This window comes from Silurus aristotelis (assembly GCF_946808225.1).
Source record: "Silurus aristotelis genome assembly, chromosome: 10".
Taxonomy (NCBI): domain Eukaryota; kingdom Metazoa; phylum Chordata; class Actinopteri; order Siluriformes; family Siluridae; genus Silurus; species Silurus aristotelis.
In genome coordinates this window covers 6,736,475-6,754,094 of record NC_139583.1, presented here as the reverse complement: position 1 = coordinate 6,754,094, position 17,620 = coordinate 6,736,475, and the positions used below count along the sequence as shown (strand labels likewise).

The 17,620-nt window shown below is 37.5% G+C and overlaps 1 protein-coding gene across 2 annotated transcripts in view; it reads right to left on the bottom strand.

The window, feature by feature from the left end:
- The window catches only part of LOC310732702 (uncharacterized protein), a 53,699-nt gene extending 37,427 nt beyond the window's left edge, over nucleotides 1–16,272 (bottom strand). The window contains exons 1-2 of one of the 2 annotated variants that reach the window (XM_083553313.1): nucleotides 15,759–16,272; nucleotides 7,590–7,892 (exon numbers count right to left, since the gene is read on the bottom strand). In XM_083553313.1, the coding sequence (XP_083409439.1) occupies nucleotides 7,590–7,892; nucleotides 15,759–15,842 (387 nt within the window). In that variant the 5' untranslated portion in view covers nucleotides 15,843–16,272. The remainder of the gene's footprint in view (nucleotides 1–7,589; nucleotides 7,893–15,758) is intronic. The other variant, XM_083553314.1, reaches the window with a different exon arrangement.
- Between the last annotated feature and the right edge of the window lie 1,348 nt (nucleotides 16,273–17,620).

The window sequence follows — 17,620 nt, the reverse complement described above, 5'->3', positions numbered from 1 at the left end:
TTTATCCCTCCTCTTTTGCCCTACTGTCACTGGAACACTAGCAATAAAGAGGGATGATTTCACTGGGGGTGAAAAGTTCTGTCTGGTCTGTCATCATAGTATGGCCTGCGGCTACTCTGTGGGCTAGCCATCTATCCTCGGCAAAAACCTTAACGAGCACTGTTACAGCAGATTAAAGGGAGGATATAAATAGGTAGAAAGAGAGACACGTAAAGTGAGAGAGAAAGGAGAGGGGGAAACAGGTGAATACAGTCAACCACTGATAATTTGCAGTTCGGAAATCGCAGCTCGGAAAATTCACGGGTTCACGGGAACGTTAGGAATAACATGTTTTCACAAAAAAATATTTCATACAAATCTTAAAACACATTATTGTATTTAAGTAACATAATGTCTGGATAAAGTATACTTCAAGGCTTTTCTATGCTCTGGCACAGAGATGGTGGAATGAACTTCACCAAGATGTCCGAACAGCGGACAGGTGAAGACCTACCTCTTCCTGAAACACTTACACTATCACGTTCCAATAAATAAATAAAAAAATAAAAAAATTACATTATTTTAGTAATAGAGTATTCTAATGATTATTCCATCGAATAAAGAGTGATACTAAATAAGAGAGAGAAAATAAGACTCTTTAAATGAACAAGCAATTTTTTTCTTGTTAGAAAAATTTACATTTTTATTGCTGAAATTGCAATACAAGAATATCGACGACAACTAAACCCATTTAGTGCATTTAATAGCCATATTACACCAAAATACAAATACTGTTGCATTCAAAAAGTCCCTCTGCAGTGGCCGTGTAGAGTAGGTTATGGGGAAAATTATTAATTTAATAAAACTTTCCACGAACTAAATTTGTGTATTTATCGCCAGCTGTAAAAACGTGCGCCATTCCCTACTATACACCGCCACTGTAAAGGGCACAGTATATACATAAGTGCACTGTATATAAACAAAAAATCTGAAAATGGATTTTAAATTACTTTGAAAATGGTAATCGTAAATGGTACGGTGTATTCTTTATGTTTTTGTTTAAAATGATCCCAAACTTTGGAAACTTTCTGATGTTTTCTTTGGCCTAAAAGCAAATTAATTTGCCTCAATGAATTGATTTTTGTAATTGAATTACTTGAGGACTCGTTTTAGCCCTAGTCCAGAGAAGAAGCTTGTAGTCAGCTTCACACAGACTTTTATTTATTCACATAATAAGTCACTTCTTTAGCTGGAGTTTTGCAGTAGCTGCAATATCCTCTGAATGGTGGATATACCACATAGTAAACCGCTTTAAAACACATTGTGTTTTTAAGATTAAAAGCAAGATTATTGCAAATTCATGGAAGAAGTCTCCAGTATCAGTGCTTTGTACTACTGGCAAGTGAGTTTTGTGCCGTGGGAAAGTCTTTCGAGAGCTTTGCGCCTGCATTTTTGTATCTTATTAACTTCCAGAATCAGTGAAAGAAAAAAAAAGAAAGGCTGGCAAGTGTAAAAAAAAAATTATAGCTTCCAGTGATAACAGGATCTAACTTGCGTCAAGGACAACATTTAATGTAACTATACATGGATACATGTATGATGTGATTATTAATAAATTCAAATTTGCAATAGCTGGCAAACTGCTGTCATGTTAGAGGAATATAATACTCTAGGACATGCTGTTACTGGGAAAATAAGCAACTTCAGGGTAGTAACAATAACTCTGGCTTTGTGTCTGACCACAAGTTTTCTCTAATAGCATGCGCCATTGTGTTTTATGCCTTACATATCATTATGTTACATATCATTCAGCTCTAATAGCGTGGAACCCAAGAAAGCCGTGTCATGTCTCAATCAGACTCAAATGTAACTTTCAATTACGTTCTTTATCTCACACACACACACACACACACACACACACACACACACACACACACACACATATACCTTTAATCTTTCTTTTCCTTTGTTGAAAACAGTAGATCAGTGTGCGTGTGAAAGATAAAGCACACAGAATGAGAGGGAAAGAACGAAAGAGAGAGAAAGCAGGCTCAGCTTTCCTCCTAATAACTGTGTTCACCTGTTCGTCCCCTCACCTGGGACAGTAGGAGACCCCCTTCCCCTTCTCTTCCCTACACATCCCCTCCCACAACCACCGCTTAGAGATGGGCTGATAATGAAGCTCATTCATTCCACTGGCTAGTCATAGAAATCTCCCTCTCCCTTTCTTTCTTTCTTTCCAACCCCCTCCTTCTCTCTTGCTCCAGTCCTTCGCTCAGCCCTGCCCTGAAACTGAACCAGATTGGTTTTCTCGGGTTGATTTTTCTCACACTCACACTTGCCACCACCACCACCACCACCACCCTTTAAACACAATGATACTATCCAGAAGAAAAGAAACTGCGTGTCAAGAGTGTCACAGAGTGACTTTTGTATGAGGGTGGCTTTTTTGTTGTTGTTTAAGAAGTTATTAAAGTGACTGTATTTCTCTCATCCTGGGAAAAGCATCCAGTTCACACACTGCCTCATGGGGATGAAAGACATTATGTAAACTCTGGGAAGTTAATTGGAACATGTAGCTGAGACTGTAATTAGAGCCACACATTAATTTCGTCTCATAATAATAACAATCATAATAACCTTGAGTTCAGATTACGCAAGTGTACAGCTATACTAAAAAAAAGTGTTACAAGTACAATTTTTGACTTTAATGGGACCCAGATTTGATTTTTTTTTGTTCTCGGCAAAGTAAACACAAAATTCTGATCTTTTGCACAAGGCATATCTGATATGTAGCCATGTGGTCGGATCGCAATCTTACCACACCCCCACCCCACCGTTGCTAACCATCTGGGGTTTTTTCACCTTCTAGACCTGATCATGTTCAGATGACAACCTCCAGAGCAAATGCGATGCAGGTTGCTTCCTCTATGAATGTTTGTCTCACAAATAAGATGTGTTTTTTGGGGTTGTTGGTCAAATAAATCATTTTATAGAACAGGTCAAAGAGATATTAAAGTCTGATATGTGTCACTCAGTTACAGTTATGAATTGTGACTCTATCATTTGGAGATCACAGATTTTAATCTCATAGCCAGAAGTCGAGTGCACCCCTTTTTTCCCTGCAGCGACCCTAGACAATAATGTGTGTCTGTGGATTCAGATATGCGGAAGATGGCAGTGCATTCCTCAGTGTGTTATACCACCCTGTAATGCACATAAGAAACATGAAAAAAAAACCATTTTTTGACAAAAAAAAACTTTTCAGAACCTCTTGCTAGGCTTCACCTTTATGGTTTGGTAGTTACGTGTATGATAACGTGTATGATATGGGACAGTAGGTTAGGTGGTGATCTATTGCTAGATGATTACATAGATTAAAATTGTGGGGGGTGTAGAAAACAGGCCTGTTAGGGTTTCCTGCAGGTTCTCTGCAGGTTTCCACACACCAACAGAAAACACAGTTGTAGAAAAATTGCCTTTGTATTTGTATTTAAAACTGATACAACATGATCGTGGTTCTAATTTTTCCATTTTTCATCCCCTCAGAGCTTTTTCCATCATTATTTCCAATCAGGATTGACAATTGTAGAATTTTATGAATTATTTTAAACACTTATTTAAGGATAAAGCTGGTGTAATGTGTTAAATTAAACCTAAGGATTTCGGAGGTTTTCTTATAATATTTTTTTGTTCAATAGTTTTAACAACGTAAAAATCATTCGCCATAAAACTTCTAATCATAAAGAAAAAAAAAAATCAGAAGGAAGACAGAATACAATTTTCGTATTTAAAGTTCTCTGGTAAAATTCTTGGTTATAATTAATTTTTTTATGGAGCAATAACATTTTTGCATAAAGCATTTCTGTTGGCCACATTAATGCCCTTAAGTGCGCATTTGTTCCCACTGATGCCGTAACACAAGTGTGTGCATGTCTGTGTGTGTCTGTGCTTAAACCATGTCCTTTTGAATGATGCAAGGCAAAGAACATTTGCGTGTGTGCACACAATACAAGCAACAACCGACAACTAGAAGTGGAAGTTTTTATGAGCGTCTACGTGTGTGTGTGTGTGTGTGTGTGTGTGTGTGTGTGTGTGTGTGTGTGTGTGTGTGTGTGTGTATAAACACGAATGGCTTCTTTTTACATATAACCCTGTTCAGACAGCTGGCCTGCATCAGATCACTTCCTTTTCCTCCACCAAAGCTCCAGTAAGCTTTTGATTAAAAACATTATCATGACTCAATATATCGTCAAATATATGTATAATGTGAGCTTTCTGGCTATTATTTGATTCGGTCTTTACTAACAGACACGCAACCTCGCCTTGCAGAGGTCATAAAACTCCCGCAGACGACAATAATAAAACAATGCAGATGGAAATATAGACATGTTTTGAGTGCTAACACAGAAACAAACAGGACTGGGAAGAGCAGATCACAACGAGCCATTAGTATCCCACAGGACGACGAGTCATTTTAAAGGATTTCACAGCCTGAGGCGGACTGATCGTACACAGGCGCAGACAGACAGACAGTGGGAACGGAGCAAGCGCAGACTCGGGAGAGGCAAAGGGTGCTGTGATTAGCCTAGAGTGTTTAGGAAGACTCTGGGAAACTACAGAGAATTACACTGTGTGATTTTGTGTGTGTGTGTGTGTGTGTGTGTGTGTGTGTGTATTTGACATTATATCCAGCCCAATAAAGTCTTGACCACACCACTAAGGAAACTTCACATGAATAATTTAAAACAAACACAAACAGACCAACCTCAAAACTCAACCTCAAACCAACTTTTGGTATTCCATTTTATACATTATATAAGTTTTATAGCTCGAGCTTGCCACTTCCCATCCCCCTTCTTTTTTTCATCCCTCTGTGTATCCAAATCTCTCTTTCTTTCTTCCTTGCCTTCTTTAACTATTGTGCCACATAAAGAGAAAGATAAAGGGCAGATGGGAACCCACGGTACAGAAGTGGAGAAACAGTCAGCCACGCTGTAATTGAGCAGTAATAGCCCGTGAGAGTAATGTTAGAAGGGAATTAGTCTGATCCATTATGGGTGATAAGACAGAAAAGGTCGATCTGTCTGGGAGAAAAGAAGAGGGGGGAAATAAGGAACCAAAGAGACCAGGTTTACAGGTTCAGGAGAAAAAGAAGAAAAAGAAGAAGAAGAAGGAAAAAGTACCAGTATTAGACGGTTAGATGAGGCGAGGAGAGTTCTGAAGAGAAAAGAAGATATGAGATGATTGTTCTTATTGTGAAGGAAGCCATTTAAGTTAATATGACTAAAAGTTGTAGGGTAAAGGAACTAAATAAAAAAGAAAGTTGAGAGAGTGTGTGTGAGCGAGAGAGCGAGAGAGAGAGAGAGAGAGAGAGGAGGTCAGGATGGGTGTAGCAAGTAAATTGAGGAAGGAAGAACCTTTAAGAACTGAGTATTAATCAGCATTTACTGCTTAGGCTCCTTTTAATATCAAGCCATAAGTTTTATTAATAGGTAAATACAATTCAAAAAATGCCGAAATTGAACACAAAACCGGTCTTTTTCATTTTAATCTCAGTTTTAATCTGTACTGTTTACTGCCTTCCATATATCATGTTATTTTGTGCCTGGGATTTTAGAATGTATCAGTACCATTAGCTGTGCATTGATGTTTCAACACATTTCACAAACATTTCACTCATTATTGATCATCCTGCACCACACAGGGAAGCCTAACATCTTATAATAATCTGACTTTAGTCAGGAATGTGAGCAACAATTAACAAATGTGTCAAGACTATACACTCACACACACACAATCACTTCAATGTCAAGCATGTAATTACAAAAATTTTTTGCCAAGCAGATGTTGATATTTGGATAAAGACGGTATTATGTCAGTAATACCACCTGAGGGTTCTCGTAATTGTCTGTCAATTTATTTGACAAAATGTAATTCGGAAGCGTTTTAATCATGTAATTTTTCCATGAAAGGAAACACTATGGCGCTACGTTTCTTCAACCAAGGGATCACTCTGGAGAAAAAAGCCAATTCATAACAGTTCTCGACAAATAAAAGATTTTAATTATGTGAAAACAAAAACAATACTTTTAATTAACACTGTATAGAAGCACTTCTTTGCACTTTAATGCGGTTCATTGAAAGTTAAATCCAGCAACAAAGTATGAATCTAATACCATGTGTAACACTGTGTGTGTGTGTGTGTGTGTGTGTGTGTGTGTGTGTGTGTGTGTGTGTGTGTTTGTGTGTGTGTGTGTGAAATATGTTAATGTATGTTAAAAGCTCCTTAAGGTTTGTGCTTAGTTGTGTTACGTTTCTTCCTGTTGTTTCAAAGATTAAAGGCACAATCACTTTCCCAAATAGTCTGCAGTAACGTGGTAAACGCTAACATTTTTTAGATGTAGAATAGTAAATACCTGTTTGTATTGAATAAACAAACGTTTTTGGGTAGTAGTACTGTATGTCCAAGAACAGCTTCACATTTAAATGATTTTGTCTTTAATCAGATGAAAATATGGCTATTAAATATACTATTTGTCTTTTATTGATGGTTAAGTTAGAGGTTAATTGTATTTTTTGATTGTGGGAAAAAAAATGGAAACGGGACAAAGTCAGGTAAAGCAGCAATACATTCGATGTTTCATCAAGAAGAAACCATGTCAAAGACGGATAGATGCAGTGCTGTGCAGTAAAAAAAAGACAGATGCGTGGTCCAGGCACAATATTCTTATAAATACAACTGAGTAGTTAAGTGTATGCCGATACACTATATGGACAAAAGTACTGGAACACCTGAACTTTCCTGCCATATGTGGATCTTCTCCAAAATGTTACTACCAAGCTGAAAGCACACAATTGTATATGATGTCTTTGAATGCTGTATAATGACACGATTGAACACAAGCATATTTTAAAATCGAGTGGAACATCTTCCCAGAAGAGTGGAGAGAATTATGAGAGTAAATTGGGATGTGGAAGGCGATGCCTAAATAGCACATAATCATATTTATGACCAGGTGTCCGCAAACTTTTGGCAATATAGTGTACATAGATATCTAAGAGTACCAACAATAAACTCATGCCCCAGCTGTCAAAATGCATCTGGTGTTGATGCATCGCTAAACCCAAGAATTAACAGTGCATAATCTGGACACTTCTTTGGCGAGTTCCCATACTCTTATAGAATCCCTGCATCCATCTTGACTAATCAATGAACGTGAGGTAAAAGAATGTAGTAAGATTAAAGTCTTGCAATGAGCAACGAGCCAAGTGCTGACCACACTACTCATTCTGCCACAGCAGAGCAGCAACTCATCATCACAATGTTATCAATGCCATCCCAATTTCACACCCACTGAAAGCTGGGTCAGGTGAAAGGAAGACTTAATAAGAACAACAGCACGGTTAACCACAATGCGACTTTAATAAATAAAGCTGCTTACTTTGAGACAGTCCACTACTGGACAGAAATTTACAAAAGATGCCTGCGTCACATCTCTAAGACAGTTTCCAGCCTTTATAAAATCCCTTATCCTCAACACAAGTGATGTTATATGCATTAGCTCTGTATAATTCATAACATGGGTAAATAATAAAGTTGGACTGACCGGCCAGGCGTATTTAAATGGGATGACGATCCGGCCTGCTTCAGGTCCGTTAACATGCATGCCATTGGAGTTTCCGCCCAGGACAGGTGTGCTGCCCGTACCAAAGGTACACGTGCCCGTGGGTACCACACGAGTCTGGTACTCCTTTAGACAGACCCTAAAGAGTGTGTCACACTGGTCACTTTGAGGACTTTGCTGTCCCCCGCTGGGCTGAAGGTCACAGCACTGACCACTCTGTAGAATGCCAAGAGAGTTTTGCCACTGCCGGATCTGCAGCTCAAACATGCCCACTGCATGGGCAGCCTGGATGAGAAAAAAAGAGAGGAGAGAGAGTGATGAAAGAAAGGAACTTAACCAAACAAACACATACAGTAGATTCTGTCTGTATAGGAGCCAAACCCTTTAATCACAGTTCATTCTTTTACATTTATGGCGTTTTTGCAGAATCCCTGAAGGTTAAGGGCCTTGCTCAAGGGCCCAGCAGCAGTGGCGTCGCAATTTTAATCTCACAACCTGTCGAACAGAAGTCTAACATTTTATCTACCACTTACATGTTCTTGTAAAAAATAGTTATTGTTATGTATATAAACGTATAGTACCATAATACTAGAGGACATTTGTATGTTCATGCTGTATATATGTTGTTATACACTAAATCAACACTATACTCAATTTACCTGGTAATTATAAACATGGGATTGGCCTGTGGGACAAAGTTGGCCTGTGGTAACCTTTGATTTGGCCCGCCATGCCATAAAGAGACAAGGGGCAGAAAAAAATGCCATTTGAAGAAACTTCTGAAAAATATGGACCAGCTTCATGTCCCTCATTAGAGGTCACTGAATTCGACTTTATTGTACAATAAATTTGATTGTATTTCATTGTACTACAAGTTAACTACTGTACAATCACTAAACTTTTGAAAATAAATCTGCATTAGCTAGGCAAATTACATGGTAATGGTTTATATTTATTTATTTATTTATTTTTAAATATTAAATCATAAATGAAAGGAACCATGGCAACTTAAATTTTTGGCCATTTATAGAAAAAACTTGGGCATCGCTTTTCTAAAGTTTACACAGAATGGTGCGGCAAACAAAAAACATTCTGTGAGCAGCAGATCTACGAGTGAAAATCCATGTCAAAAAGAGAGAGGTCAGTGAAAAGAAGATTGCTATGAGTTGAAAAGAAGACTAATTACTCTTTACAACTATGATAAACAGAAAAGCATCTCAGAACAGACAAGACTCTTGAAGTGGGCTACAACAGCAAAAGCCCACATCTGCTTTCACCCTTTCACACTGCTTTTTGATTAAAATGTACAATAGTTTTTCAATTTATTTTCGGATAAAATCTCAGTGTGTTTGTACAATCCCTATTACTAAAGTGTCTCAACAATTTAATCTTGGCTGTCTTTCTTCACACAATAAAATATAAGATAGCTAAGAAGACATGATTTTAACCACAACATAAAATAAACAAATGTTAATTCAAAGATTTTTTATGTATATATTTTAGACAATGCATGACCATACACAAGCAAATGATATGCTGCGATCACTACACCAATTAAAATGAAACAGTTTAAATGTCCTTGATAAATGAACCTATATTCTATCTAGACTGGCCCATGTCCCCAACACACTTCCATTGTTTTAAACGCAGATAAAAAAGGTGGGCAGAGACCCAGGAGTGATGAAAACCTGCTCCGGAATCGTCTCTCGCCTTAAGAGTGGTGGAAAAATCGAATAGCTCTGTCCAAATAGACAGGCTCAACCCTCCTCCAGTTTGTAAGCCCTGTCTCTATCTGTACAATCATCTTTCCTTATCCATCTAAATCAACCCACCACCACCACCACCACCACCACCACCACCCCGGTTATTCTACCCCTTCACACAAACAGTCTCTTTTGGCTTTTTTCTCGGTATCCTCCCTCGTGGCAGCTATTTCCTACCCTTCAATGCTGTGCTCTTTTTCTTTTATTCTTTCTTGTTATCAATACCACTCCTTTCTTTTTTTTCCACTTCTCCCCAGGGATCGCAGACATTGGGAACATGGCTCTTGTCTTTCCTTCACTCTTGTTTTTTTTTTTGCTCACTCCCGCTCTCTCCATCGCTCCTTTCTTCTCTTTCTCACTCGAGCTGGAAACGAGCTGCGGCTCTATTCTTTGTGCAATAAGTTCTTTTTTTCCCTTTTCATCTCTCGTTTTTCCGAGATGGCGAGGTGAAGACACACACACACACACACACACACACACACACACACACACACACACACACACACACACACACCCTTCAACTAATAAGCTCCACAGAGAGGTAGAGGGTCAGATCAGGTGCCATTGATGATAGTGCCCTTAAGACTCTCAATAGCAGGAAAACCGGCACGTACACAGTCTACAAAAGCAGTACGGTAATGATACACACAATATACAATTACACTGAAGTGCATAGTGTCCTACAAAGCAGAAATCACTCATCGAGAGAAAGCACATTTCAATGACAATGCAGCTTAAATAATTAATCACCTATTCAATGGTTACGATTAGCAGTAATACAATTATGAAAAATAAATGTATAAACACATCACATCATCATGTTCTGGATGCTCGCACTAGAGCATGTATTTTATCCGATGGTGATGGAATGCCTGTCTAATCAAGCCTCAAATCTTAGTACATCGTTCATAATTATACCTTTTTAGCTCACCCGTTTTTGACACCATGTTTAATAGAAATACGTCTGTAACATTTTGAATGTCTCGATACATTTCTTTCTGCAATTTTCTGCAAGGTAGACGAGTGTGTTTTGTCTGGTTTGAGCATATCATGTGATTGTATACTGAATTGGCTAGCTAGAACATGCTTGAAAAGACCATGATTTTAACTAGTAATGAGATTTTACAGTACAAAGGGGTGAGTTAAACACAATGATTAATCATTATGTATTCATTGAAATAGGAGCAACTGAAATGAGTCGATGCAACAATCACGAATTGATTGTTAACACAAATAGGGCAAAAAAGTGGTGTGTAAAATCTAAATAATGTTTTAAGGTTATATAATAGGTTACAATGTTCGTTTTTCATATACATCATTATTGTCATATTGATCATAGAAATAAACAACAGACTTACTAGATACTAACAATATTGCTAACATACTGATCAAAGGCACATGACATCAAAATAACAAATGAGGTTTACTGACATTTTTAAAGGAAGATTTCATTTTTTATAAATATTAATAACGTTAAAAGATTTTTCCTATCAGCCAATCGTACTGCAAGTGAGAGTCCATGCTTAACAATACGGTGCAATATAAAAAAATATTATGTTTGATAATAAGTAAGGATTTATATACAAAGAAATTAAACTGTCAAATCTCCAACATTACAATGCAAGTTAAATGTCAACAGCTTGGCTAGCCAACAGCTCAGCTATTTTCGGATGTTCACTGGTACACAATGTCATGTCCCAGTGTGACAGTCAACTCACACAAGCAGTTCATCTTTTGATTTTTTTTGCCCCCAAAGCTACAGCAAATGCAAAACAAAAATCAGCACCAAAGTTCAACCAATCTTTTTGTACAAGCTAATACTGCTAAGACTGTTGGAGTCAAATTGTTATGGCTGAAAAGCCACTCAAATCAGGTGTTTTAGCTACAATCACTTTGGCTAATATAAAGTGTGAAAAGATACAAATTTAGATACATGTGCTCTCGCAAAATACAGGAAATGTTAAAAGGTTATGTGTATTTTTAAATAAAGGAAAACATAAAAAAAATGATCATAACAATATTAATAAAGAAATACAAAAAAAAAGAAAAGGACAATAACCTCATGGTTGATTTGAAGCCAGGACAAATAGGCTAGTCACAAAGTTTTAATAGAGTATAATAGCTAAATAGAAAGATGCTACATACTTTGTTAGCTTCATTGTATGATTTATATTATCATACAAACTTTATACAAACTATACCAACTTTAGGGATGAATTCACACTGTAATTAAAATCAACAGTCTACTACAATGGCTTAGGACCATGAATATTTTTGCATTTAAGTACCTATCACCACAGACCTCAACAATGATGGAGCTATAATGAATGGACATTTGGTACCACAAAGATTATAATGGGTTCGCTTTTGAGTCTAAATCCTCTCAAGGTTTCGTCCCCATGTCATCTCAGGGAGTTTTTCCTGGTCACGGTCACCCATGGCTCGCTCATTAGGAATAAACGTATAATTTTAATGAGCAATTCCACACATTCGTATATACAACTTCATGAATGCTTCAAATTGTTATACAAATAAAAATTAACTCCTTGGAAACCATGTTGCTTTGTTCGACACAGAATCTATAAGGGCTCTTTTTCAGAATGCGTTAGTTTATTAGATATACTTATTCTATTTTTTATAAATATACTATATGGCCAAAGGTCTGTGAACACCTGATTACCAGACTGAAATTATAGGCTAAAAGACAATGTCTCTATGCACAAAGTTAAAACTCTATGAGTTTATCAAGGTTATTGTTGAAGAAAAAAATTGCCCTTAGCACAAATCCACATGCTCCAAACTCTAGTGGAAAGCCTTGCTAGGATTAGCCCAAATACTTTTGGCATGAATGTGTATCTCAAACATCTGAGCATCGCCCAACTAAAAGATCTGGTGGCAGCAACTAGGCGCAAAAGCACAGGTTTTACACACACACACACACACACACACACACACACACACACACACACACACACACACACACACATATTCTTAAGGAATTCGGGGTATTGTAGGACAGTAAGACTTCATGGTGCCTCGACTCTCTTATGTGACTCCCGTCCCAGCGGAGCTGCTGAATGCCTGCACTGTCTTCCCATTGTTCCAGTGTGGCATATTGTCCCATTCCTACTCCTAAAACCTGAACACATCAAACGCTGGGAATAGATAGACCACTGGCCATCACTCTACATCCTCTTTCTTCCTCTTCTGCCATCCTCCGCCAAGGTCATTCCCTACATACCTGTGTTTCAGCACTTTCTCTCTCTACCTGTCTCAGAGAACTGCATCACAGGGAACATTAATGACTGCAGGAGAAACATGACGGTCCAGCTTGCAAAATGAACAAAATGACCAATTACGAGGCACCTTTTCATATTTTACATCAAGTTTTGAATGAAATAACTTGGTTCGGCAGTTCAATAATTAGCGTTATTCTAAATGTCAAGCTTCGAACAGAGACATTTTTTCAGCTTTATTCAATTTGTTTAAGAAACATAAACGACCAAAACATTTCCATTAGACACTCGTTCATCCCATTCTTAACCGAGACCTGATTTCCAAATTTGAACAAAGAAAAGTGCTGGACGACAATCTCTTACACAAGGCAAAACACTCATTGCAAATCAAACGAGAAGAAATGCTGACACGTTCACCTCTACACCCTCATCCACCTGGAAAATAAGTGCAGTTCACCTTTCAAAAACATATACTTTTATAATTAGATCTCAAGACAGGATGCTTCAGGAGAATTTTTTTGGGGCAATTATTTCTTCACAGTCTAATCAAAAATAAATTACGAAACACAGCATACTACAATTTAACAAATAATTTTATCAAATTTTCAGTTTCAATTTCAATCTTAAAATGGAAAACGGAAAACGGAAACTCCGATATTAAACTCCTGTGTAGTAATCACTGACATGAATCAACACGTCAGATTTCATCAATGCAGGTCACATTGAATTTGAGATTTTGGTTCTGAATATAGAACAAAAATTGTTTTGAAGATATATAATATACAGTGTGGCTACATTGTACATGGTGTTACTCAAGATAGTATGGTTTAGAAGATTTATAAAGGATATGCAAAAGTTTTTCATAAATATATAGTTACAGCTGGGTGGAGCTTAAAGGCTTTTACAGAAAATTAATAATTGCAGCTTTTTCCACAGTTTTGGTATTCTTTATGGCTACAGTTTAACAAAAGGTATGTTAGATAGAATGTTAAAGCTAAACATTTGTCTGATGTGACCAAACTTCCTGTCTCCTTGTAATTTTTTTGCCTTAAAAGGATAAGTCAGGATTTCCTTTTAGTCCAAAATAACCTTTATCCACTACATAAGGGCAAACAATAATTATATTTTTTACACCCAAAAATGAGAACCCTGAGATCTGCTTTACTGCCACAATAAAAGGGACGTTGCTGAAGCAGTCAGCAAACATAAAATCAGAATATGTAGAAAACAATTCATTGAATCTTTAGTCAAAGTATTTGCAAATGAAAATTTCGGAGATTGTACTAATATGGAAGCTGGTCAAACTGATTTCACTTGAATTTCCCACAAAATGTATCATGATCTCTACGCAAGTTGGACATTTAGTAACTGATCTTGCATAAAAAGTTGCAGTTCTATTTTCTATTATTAAAGGAAGTGCACAAACAAAATTCAATTAAAATTGAATTGAATTAGGGTTCATATCATTCATTTAAAATTTGTGCAAACTCAATCAAAATCCATCCAAATCTCCGTCAATTCTTAATAAAAATCTTTTTATACTGTATTTCTCATTGTTGGAATGTTCATAGTACTATATGAATAATACATGAATAAAATCAGTTTATAGTTCTTTTCCCGGTAAAGAGACTGTGAAAAATCTTTCTGTCGTAACCACCTTTATACTATAAATGCAGCTTAGGCTAAAAAATGATGAAGTGATGTTGTTTTTTCACCTTGAAGGCACATTATCCTGGACAAAATATATATATAGTGTAGGGTTTGTTTGGTTTTTTTCTTTAAACAAATGAGCAATTGGAGTACCTGGTCACTTTTTTCATCTATTCTAAAGCTTGCTCAAATTACATAGCAGAGGCTGAGCCTGAGAGAAAGAACACGGCAGCATATATTTAAAAATGAGCCTGACATCATTCATCCCTTCGGCTATCATAAATATTAAAAAAGATGTAAAGGCAGTCATATTTCTCCCGATCCGTCCCGACCAAAGAGTACTATTTATCTTCCACACCTTGATAAACTGCACTACAGATGGTATTATCGGCTCAGAAGCCTGTTCTGTGCAAACCGATACAGCAGCCCGGTGCTCTTTCCAGAGCCCCACAGAGCAACAAACTGCAGAACAGAACAAGGGAAGACTGCAGTGTTCTCACGCCCTCAGGACCGGGCCAAGCATGAGCACACACAGCAGTAAGCTCCAGAACATACACACATCCTCTCAGCTCAAAGCTTTGTCCCAGTAAGGATCTGACCTCCTTGCTGGAGAACACAGACTCAAACCTAAAGATCTGAACCCGGGCCAGAGGAGCTGGCGACAACAATAAAACCAGGTTTCTCCGAAACTACGTGCTCTTTGGGGGGAGCGTGTACGGTCAGGTCATTCTCACAACACAGCCGATCCCTATGGAGACTCATGACAACAGCTTCTTCGATCACCTAGACAATGAAGAAAGAGTGCACAAGACTGTCTTCCTCATATTTCTATTGAAATCCGTATGCTGAATACAGCACACTGGATAAGAGAGCATGAAATGGTCAGGATCTCAATCTGAATTTGAATAATCTTGATTTTTTTTTTAATGGAAAGTCAGCGCAATCCTTCTACCAAACATCCAATGATCGAATATTTTCTTTTCACCAGTGTCTTTCCATAGCATGGCACAATTTTGTTACATTAATTACACATAAATGCTGACACATAGTCAGGATCACAATCTGAAGTCACCAAAGTCTGAAATGCCCTGAGTCCCTCTATAGATCCTATCCAACCCATATATCAGTCTGCATCCTAATCAATGATTGCAAGCCCATAAAAAATTCTCTATAATAAAATCACTTGCAGAGAAACATTTTGAGCAGAATAATAATAATAATAATAATAATAATAATAATAATAATAATAATAATAATATAAAAAAAAGCACAGACCAGGAAATGCTGCCCATACCAGCAACAAGTGCAACAAAGAAACCAATGAACAACAGGTGGCACTGGAAACAGTTCTCATGCACAATATTCCCATTAAAAAAAAAAAAAGAAAATCTGGGAAAATATGATACAGGAAGCTTGCACTGTCAGCACTCTATCCATGCAGCACGAGTAGATCCAGCCTGGGTTAAGAAGCAGCTGAAAATAGCGTCAGGCTTAGTGCTTACCAGAGCCTGAAAAGCGAGCCCGAGCAGCAAAAACGCGGTCCTCCGGTGTCCCCGGTCCATTAAATTGTCCGTGTCTCTGCTCATCTTCTGTCCTGGAAGCCCCTGTTACGCAGTGGGGAGACTGGAGACCGGGGCCATGGTGCTGAACTTGGGTTAAGAGTAACAATAAAGAGTGAGAGAGAGAGTGAGAGAGAGCAGCAGGTTGACGGTGAGTGGAGTGAGACGTCCACCTGGATGCGTCTCGGTCCCCGGGTTCTCCGCACGCGCGCGCGCAAAGGACGCACACACACACGCACACACACGCACGCACGGCCACTCACACACTCGCCCACATTTTCCCCCCTTACTTCGACCTCCTCCCTCCTTCCCTCCTTCCACCTGCTGGCGTTAAGAAGCTTTGAATTCAGCTCTCATCCCCTTTAGTCTCCTGCTGAGATGGTGAAGTCCAGCGCCGGAGCGCAGCAGAGCGCGTTATGAAGGGGCGGGCGGGAGCGCGTGCGACACAAACACGAGTGCTGTGCGTAACCGGCGAGGAGGAAGAAGCCTGTGCGTTCCCAAGGTTGCCAGATTTGGGTTTGAGTTTCAAACTCAAATAAGCAGGAGTAGTATGCATTACTGCAACGCTTTGTGACTTGTGCATGGGGTAACCGACTTGTGCATAGGGGTAACGCACATACCTAAACACAATAACATGTATATCATATTATTGTTATGCATATACATAAAATATGATTTAATTTAGGATTTTTTTTAATTGCATATATGATAAAAACGTAACTCAACTCACCAACGTGTCAAGGTGAGCTTGATTTATTGATTTTTTTTTTTTTGGCTTGTTTTATAAACATGCAGCCAACGAAAGTCAATAAAATGGAAATAAAATGAACATTAAAAAGTTTTTCTCTTGTCCACAAGCCTGATTGTTTAGAGCGTTGATTACTTATGGAAAGTTTCCAGGATAGAAGTTTGCACTTTCTCACTAGCTGTGTTTTCTTGCCACATTAACTTCAACAATCAATGAAAAAGCTAAACTGGCGAAAGCTCTTTATACAGTAGCTGCTATTATGTAAGTAGCTAATTAGCTTCTTGAACATTGAAAGCAACTATAAACTGTAAAAAATTGTGATATGTCATTCTTTAATCAGTTACATGACTGGCATAAGAGAAAAATTACACTGTGGGGCATGTTGTAAATAACCCACTTTACTTCCATGTACTGTTTCATGGATGTTGTTGTTAAATTAATTATATATACGACTATTATTTACTTATAATAGATAAAACGTCTGAAGAATTTTGTGATTGCAGGTTGTTAATACAGTGAGCCACCTTAAAAAGTATCCTTCCAAAGTAATATAGAAAATCTATATATTACTGTTCTGAGCAATCAGTATTTTCTTTTTTTAAAAGGGAATTATGACAGATTCTGTCACTTGCTTGTTGTTTTGAATCATTCAAAGACATCCTTTGTTTATATAAGTTGTGTTTTAGGATGTCCTGAAGGTTATTATATATTATTATTATTATTATTATTATTAACATGTGACCTTATTTATATTTTAAACCTGTCATAAATCAATGAAAACTATTCACACTTACCAGCTCAAGTCCATTTAATTTAAAACTGCCAATCTGGCAACACTATTAATTCCTCTTTTAATGTCAAAATTTCACATGGTTACTACTTGGAATGTCTACAGTGTTTTTATCCAGACCACTTTCCTTTTAGCATTAAAGTGTAGATGTATTATTCACTGATGTATGTTTGAGATGGATTTTCTCTTATTTAGTCACAGGATTAACCAGTGTATCAGTGTAAAATAGACTATATTTTTTTATACAGTAGTTTTCTAGTTTATCTT